The sequence below is a fragment of the Dermacentor andersoni genome, chromosome 1, assembly GCF_023375885.2.
Source record: "Dermacentor andersoni chromosome 1, qqDerAnde1_hic_scaffold, whole genome shotgun sequence".
Lineage (NCBI taxonomy): Eukaryota > Metazoa > Arthropoda > Arachnida > Ixodida > Ixodidae > Dermacentor > Dermacentor andersoni.
In genome coordinates this window covers 186,882,120-186,889,567 of record NC_092814.1, presented here as the reverse complement: position 1 = coordinate 186,889,567, position 7,448 = coordinate 186,882,120, and the positions used below count along the sequence as shown (strand labels likewise).

Genomic DNA, 7,448 nt, shown 5'->3' with positions numbered 1-7,448 from the left:
CAACTTCAAAATATTTATGTCTAACTTATCAACATATATCTATCCGAAGCTAAATAAAACAAATTTTATTTGCAAATAAATTACTAATGTTTTGATTTAGAGAGGAACAAAGATTGGATCGTACTGACTACCTTGGCTGTGAGCTCGCATAGGCAACGGTGATCACGTGCCACATTCCATTCTTGCGATCGCTGAGGTAGGTGACGGGCGCTTGTTCTGCGTCTTCCCGAGAATGTGCTGTTCTGTACGCCCTTACGTTTGAAGCTGTGACCTTTGATGGTAAATTCGACGTTTCTTATGTTCCCGTACATGTTTTGTTTTGCAGAGTGACTGGCTGTTGCCTGAAAGACTGAGGACTTCGAAAATTGACCCAGGAAGAGCTCGCGGGATTACCACGAAAAGAAAAAAATACTGTTCCTTTGAACGACTTGGACACCCCAGCTCTTCTGAACTAAACACGGTCTCTTTCCTGTTCGCGGGTTGTATAAAGGCAACGCCAGCATTAAACAGATCGCGTATTCATAAATATACCATAAAAATATAAAAGGTACGCATCGTTTTATTCTCTCTATATGCCGTAGGAAAAGATAAAAAATATTGTTTTAATACGCAATTAAACTTACTGGTGGCATGCGATTTAACGCGTGAAAAAGTAATCAAATACCGCGCTAAGCCCGCGTGGTGTTGCAGCTTTCGAGCTGAGAGCCCGTGGTGCTGAGTGAAGTAATCAAATGAGTCGGATTAAGGGACAATGCATGTACGCTGGACAAAATAGCAGCGTTAGAAAGCGTGCAGTCGAGCTCGTGATAAAAGCGTGTGGAACGCTGCGTCACCCCAATACCAAGATGGCTGCCCATTAGACTGCCTCCCTCCTATGCATGCTCCTATGCCTTGCGTCCAAGATGGCGCGCTCGTGCACACCATGGCTGCGTAACGGGCCGTATCTTGCTTTCATAACGTCTATGTATACAGGCTAGTTGGCTGGTGTGCTTCGAAACCAGTCGTGAAATGCGTATGGAAGTTGGAAGTATGCGGTTTTGCCACGCTGCGAAGGGTTAGTTAACCCTGCGTGCTAACGTGTCGCTTCCGGCTCTCTTGCAGTATGCGGACTATGTTGCAGAACACCAGCTGATAGACGAGTATTCGCGTTTCCTGAGCGAAATCTGCGATGGTGAGTGATTTACTACGCTTCTGTTTTCGGCTTCTGGCGCGGCGTCGGCCCAAACAGCGAGGCTCGTGATAGATCGAGGCGGAAGTTTTTTTTTTTTTTTTTTTTTTGTTATCCCTATGGCGTGCGTTATTTCGAACTTAGTGTATACGGCGGCAGGCTTTATGCGTGTACTGTGCGCGTCCTGCACCATCGATTACTACTTACCACATCGTTTGACCACCACCTGTTTTGTCTGTCGCATCTTGACACGCCCAGTTGAGAGGTTCAGATTTCACATCTAAATATACGGGTACGTAAAGAAATAAAACACGTCCTTTTTTTTTTGCTCAATACTTGTCACACAGAAGCAGACACTGATGTTGCGTAAATTTAGATTGATTTTATGGTGTAGTTCTTACTGCACTCATTGACATACCTAGGATGTGGTGAACTATCGGTAGCTTCTGTTTAGGGGCTCTCGTTCAGAATTACTTGGGCCATCAGATTTTAGTGTCCGTATAAAGGTGCGATGATCTTTTCCTAAATTTGTAATTGCATTATCGACCTGGTTACATTAAGGACAATGCTTGGCATCAGGGTTCGCCATATTAATTTATCCATGTTTATTATTCTTGAAAGGCTGGAACTAGTGCTGCAGCTTGCATCCCTCAGTTTGAGTTTATTCTGGCCATTAATGTGGGTCTGAAATTGTTGTTGGCACTGTACATTTTAGCACGTAGTCCGACAATTATGGGCTTTGAAATGGCTTTAGCAGGCAGGACGTATCACTTGGCCATGCGTTTTGACGTAATGTGAGCATTGCATTGAAGAACTGAATTTTTCCTGCAGGGTTGCTTTGCAGTCTGCTGCTGCTTGACACAATTTTGTTCCTGCTGCTTTTGTTAGCTGCTGCCACCTTAACAATATGTAACCTGTCAGTGGTGTACTATCTTATGGCTACTATTTAAGGAAACCTTAAGTTGGATGCTGAAAGAGCAGTACGTGATGGACGCTACATAAATTAGTTTCCGTGCACATGTTATTTGGTAGCTTCACTCACAAATTACCGTCAAGCACCGTCATATCACATTTCTGAGGATCTCAAAAAATCCTTTGTTATACGGGTCACATTGCTGTAAAGGTCGTGCACCATACCACTCACAATAAAGCAGCAGGCTAAGCACATTCAACAAAGGAAGGCCTCTATATGACATGAATTAATGGAATAGGTCACCAATTTTCTTGTGCACACTTTGACAGAATCTGTGACTGCAGGCGACCTTATTGTACTAAGGTTTGCAGCATGCTCCACAAAAAAACGCGGAATCTTTGCAGAGTAAAACTGTATAGTTCGTCAAAAATTGCTATGCCTTCCTTGCTATCGAAATTAATGGTTCTCTTACAGGATTTTCATCACTGTCGCCAGCGGTGACTTTCAAGACATAATCAGTCGTTAGCTACAATTACATTATCACATAGTTATGCAACTGTGATACCTTCATCAGCTGTCATGCCCGTTTATGCATTACAAAAAGTGCATACAAGCTGAAGGATTCCTGGAGCAGTGCAGGACTACTAATATCGGCACATTGTCAGCGCTGCTCTTTGTGCTGGTGCAGAATGCACCTTGGTGACGACTTAGGAAGGCATTCGCGGCAACGCTATCTAGTATTCGTTCAGAAACACATAAGCTGTTGGGGACTCCTAAATTTCTTCATTGTACAGGTGAATTCCTGTAGTGGTTTTCATTGTTGAGGTATTCACAGTACATATAGAAGATAAAAGTTCAGCTGAGATATCATCAATAATTCGTACACAGCTCATTTCGATTTAAGAACATTTGACTGTACATGTCTCAGCTAGCAGTAATAGCGCAGGCTTAAGAAAACATGCTTATTAGCTTGCAAAACCAAGCATTGTAAAACTTGAAAAGAAACAAATCTCACTCAATGCCTGCACTGCACATGCAACTGCTTTCCAGGCCACTTTGGGTACACGCTTTAACAATTAAATGTGCCATACAAACCACAGAAAATAATAATGTTTAGAAGTTTGAAAATCAAAGAACCGTTTCTTTTATTATTATTTAACTAAACACTGCATTGACTGAGTGCTGCTGCCTGCAAAATCTCGGTATAAGACACTTCATTTTAGATTTTAATAAGACATTTTTTTTTTACAATAGCCTAGAGGGCTTTTTCCTAGCTCTGGGAGGGTTATAGCCATTCACAGAAACATATTGGCTTGCACGCAATGAAGGACCTTTTCAACAAGATTTAGGTATGGCTTGTGCTCGAACTTTAAAGGGACCAACAACCAATGAAGGCTTGCTGATCAGTATATGAAATACTGGAGTGGTAATGTGCAAAACATTCTGGGACATTTATCAGAACTTCTCTATCTGCGCTTGCTATAGTGTTAATGAAGTCACATGCTGGGGACATGCTGGAAACAGTGATAGGTGAGCACGATACCGATTCTGCGCTGGCATTGGTGGGAAGCAGGCAAGTGCAGCCCTAGATGTAAGAAATTAATATTTTATCAAGTTGATGGTCATGCGAAGGCATTTTGCTGCGTAACCACAGAACTCGGTCAACATGCTCACTCCCATGCATACAAAAGCGCTCATGTGCGCCGTCATACATAAGAGGGGGCCGTATAACGTGAAACTATTCCAATGTTTTTATTCCAATATCCTGACGTCAAGTTTGCGTAACTGCCGACACAAGCATTGGCGGTCGCCGGCAGGGTTGTCTGAACGAACCAATCAAATGCTCCCCTCGTTCATAGGAGGTCACTTTTGTTTGCTTGAAAAACGAATAACATTGCCTGCACTGAACTGCTTGTCTTATCTAATTGGCTCACAAGAGGCGAGAAGCACGCTCAAGTGGAGAGGGATTCGATGGGGCCGAGCCACTGCACTGAATATCGATAACCGGATGAAGAGGGTGTTGCCGGCGTCTGCGATTAGTCTGCTTTCTCGTACTTAGCTTGCGGTGGCTCGTTGACAATCACGGCGGCATGCAACGGAAGCTTAAGAATGACGCTAAAATGGATCCTGAGCTAAGAGGTGGCCGAACAAGGTCGTAAACTTGTCGAAAGTTCTCGAAAATGTTACACGGCCATGCGAAAAGGTTTATTACGTGCAAATAAACCCATGCTCTTCGGCAGGGGCAAGTAGCCAGTGGCGAAGCGATCGGCAGCAGCCATCTTTTATTCCTTTCGGAACGGGGCAGCCTGCGGCTATTCAGAAGAAAATTGAGTTCTGTTCGGCATATTAATGCATTTTTAACGCATACGCGTCACTTTGACGCGGTAAGTTTGTGTGGTTTTGTGACGTCGCGTGAGAGGCAATTGAAGGGGTGCAGCCCGAAAACTTTTGACCAATACCCGAGGGCTAATGGCAAAAAGGTGTCGAATCAGGAATAACTTTTTTTTTTTTTTTTTGTCAAATTATGCATAATCAGCATGTACATGTCATATCAGCTGGGGAGCTATCGCGGTTTTCGTGACGTCACGTGACACGGATGAAGGAGGGGTGGGGGGGTCCAAAAAAGTTTTTGACCAATCGCGGTGGGCTGATTGCAGAATCAGAATAGAAAAGTTTGGAATAGTTTTACGTAATAGCGCGCAGGAATGCCATCGCTCGCCACAGTTCCACTTGTTGCTGTGAAGGCAGCGCCACTTGCTAGTGTGGCCATTCTTTATATTGTAATATGCATAGAATAAAGTGCCTGTATAATATAAAGACTAAATTTAAACAATATATATAGTGCAATTAATAACAGCAGACCTACAAACAGTAATTGGCATCCAGCTCTTATACCAAGGTTTTACTGCAAAGTGGCGCGACACTGTTTTTTGGGATATTGTTTCAATTTAAATTTATACTTCCTACTTAAACTGCAAGTAGCTGCATACTGGAGTCTATCCTTATAAATCAGTCTTTTCATTTCCTTCAAAATCTCATGACATGTTCTTGACAGTTGTCGGCCCTTTTATAGTTAGAAAGGGAAATACAGCATTGAACATTGTATACTTTACATTGGGCATGTTAATCAATTGGCCAAACCCTATCTATTGATTTTTTCTCATGCGCTGGCATTGTACTCATTTATGCATACTGAATTTCACTGGCATGGCGACAGCTATTTGAACAATCGTTTATTTGTAGGTAACTTTTATACTTGTTTGCACATACCTTTAGTCATTGGGTACCATATTTGGGGTTAGTCACTTTCCAAGTAGCAACATGCCGTCATCCATGCAGCTTGTTCTAGAGTTGCTTGCAATGTCCACTGAAACTGATGCAGTAGGCTTTATATCCCGAATCTGCAATTGGGGTCATAGTAACTTTGTTCTGAATAGGTAGTGTTCATGGTAACAGCTACAATTGAGGTATAGTTAGTTTTTCAGATTATTCTTTGCTTTGTACTGATGAGCTTTTCTCAGTAACTGCTGGATACATCGCCACTATTTGACTCAAGCCCACCCCTCAGTGCGAAACTAAAAAGTGTAAATATATTTAATGGGGTTCACGTAGGCAACCCCAAAACCAAGACATGAGAGAAGTGTGGCATGGCTAGGCCATTTGTTGACTTTTGATATTGTTTTGTGCTACTTTACTTTTACAGATGTGTTCTTGCACTTGCATGCTATTTGTTTGAAGTGCACCCTTCTCAAAGCATGTTCAAACTCTGTTGCTGTTTAAACTGAGCAAAGCACATGGCTGGCATGCGTGAATGTTTGGCCTATGCAGGAAGACTCAGCTTATTCTTTGCTTTAGCAAAGGCAGTATTGGTCGCTTTGTTATAAACATTCTCCTTATACCATATGCTTGCAGTCATTTTTACTCAAATATTGAATGCAACTTAATTTATTTTTCTGTTTCTTCTAGGCATAAAATTATGAACCATATTTCTGCATCACATTCTTATTGTATTTGGCTTAAGTGTAGTGCCACAGTGAAGTCTGCAGTTCTTTCAGTTCACAGATTGCAGAATACCTTTCAGGGTTTTTCTTTCTAAAAGAAGCATACTTGTAATAAATTTTATGGCTCCCACAATAATGAAAACATTGTCACAAGTGAAGAAATGAGATGCATAGTCTTGCAGCTTGGGGCAAGAGAGGATGGGTGCTGCTGACATGTATCCTTTTAAGCTTGCCCCCATGACAAGCATTTTACTCTACAAAACTCTTAATCTCGCATTTAAGGCTACCACATACCAGATGCCCTGCTGCACACTGAGCACATTAGTCAAAATTTGCATGCAAGCAAGGACACCACATTTAAATAGTGAGTGTACAAGTCACTAGGTTATCACCAGTTACTGTGGGGTTTCTTCATTGCCGTGTGTACAGCACTGTTAAAGAGAATTGCATGTCTGGTCCTTCATAAAGTGATCAAACATAAGCCTTGCAAGATTTTATGAATGCTGTTTCAATTACCTCATTCATATGTGCAGGAAATGATTAGGAAAGAATAATTTTTCAGCCACTGCCAACTGAGTGTGTCCACCAAGATTCTCTTTTGTCATGTGCCTCACTATCTTAGTCTGCATCAGAGCCCTGAAAAGGTGAACACAATGGAAAAAAAAAGGCTGATGTTGCATTCATGTGAAACAATTTATTGTGGCTGACTTGCTCTTCCAAGATATCACATTTATTAGTCATAGAGAAGCCCAATTAATGCAGACCCTCCGGTTTCACCTCCTAAGCATGACAGGCAGATTAGCACCAGTACTGTTATGGTACACTGTAGCCATGAAGCATTTAACTATTCTGGGAAGGGTAGGTTTTCAGAAGGTACCATAAATGTGCAAGTTAATAGATGCTATTTGTCTGAATTTTGCAAACTTGAAAATGGCAGAATCGTTAGCCCCCTGCCTTCTCTTTAAGTCTGCTGTCTGCTAGAATTAATGGACATATGTTTTCGAGGTATAACTCCTTACTGAATTCCACCATTTTGTCATACAATGGGAAAAAAATTGTTGGCACATTGAAAGTTGTCAAAAAAGAATTTGGAGGAAAGTGATGCTTGCACTGCGGGAATTTGGTTAGAAAGCTAAAGTTTTTTTTTTTTTGTTACTGCTTTCATTCATGAAGGACTAAATAACTACGATGTACTAATAGCAAATTAAGGGGCGTTCAGCACCCACTGTAACATGGTAGTACCCATTTATAAGCCCAATTTTCATCCAATGTCACATAGTCAACAGTGCAGCCAGCACTTTGTGTAAATTGTGCAACAATTCAGGATTTATTTATTGTATTTGCCATTTCTTATGTAATTTATTTG

The 7,448-nt window shown here is 41.6% G+C and overlaps 1 protein-coding gene across 2 annotated transcripts in view; it reads left to right on the top strand.

Annotated features, from left to right (window-relative positions):
• Positions 1-194: 194 nt before the first annotated feature.
• LOC126547089 (serine/threonine-protein phosphatase 1 regulatory subunit 10-like) overlaps positions 195-7,448 on the top strand; it is a 65,543-nt gene continuing 58,289 nt past the window's right edge. The window contains exons 1-2 of one of the 2 annotated variants that reach the window (XM_050194948.3): positions 195-547; positions 1,102-1,171. In XM_050194948.3, coding sequence (XP_050050905.2) covers positions 1,169-1,171 — 3 coding nt within the window. In that variant the 5' untranslated portion in view covers positions 195-547; positions 1,102-1,168. Of the gene's footprint in view, positions 548-575; positions 1,028-1,101; positions 1,172-7,448 lie in introns of those variants that run through there. The other variant, XM_055062875.2, reaches the window with a different exon arrangement.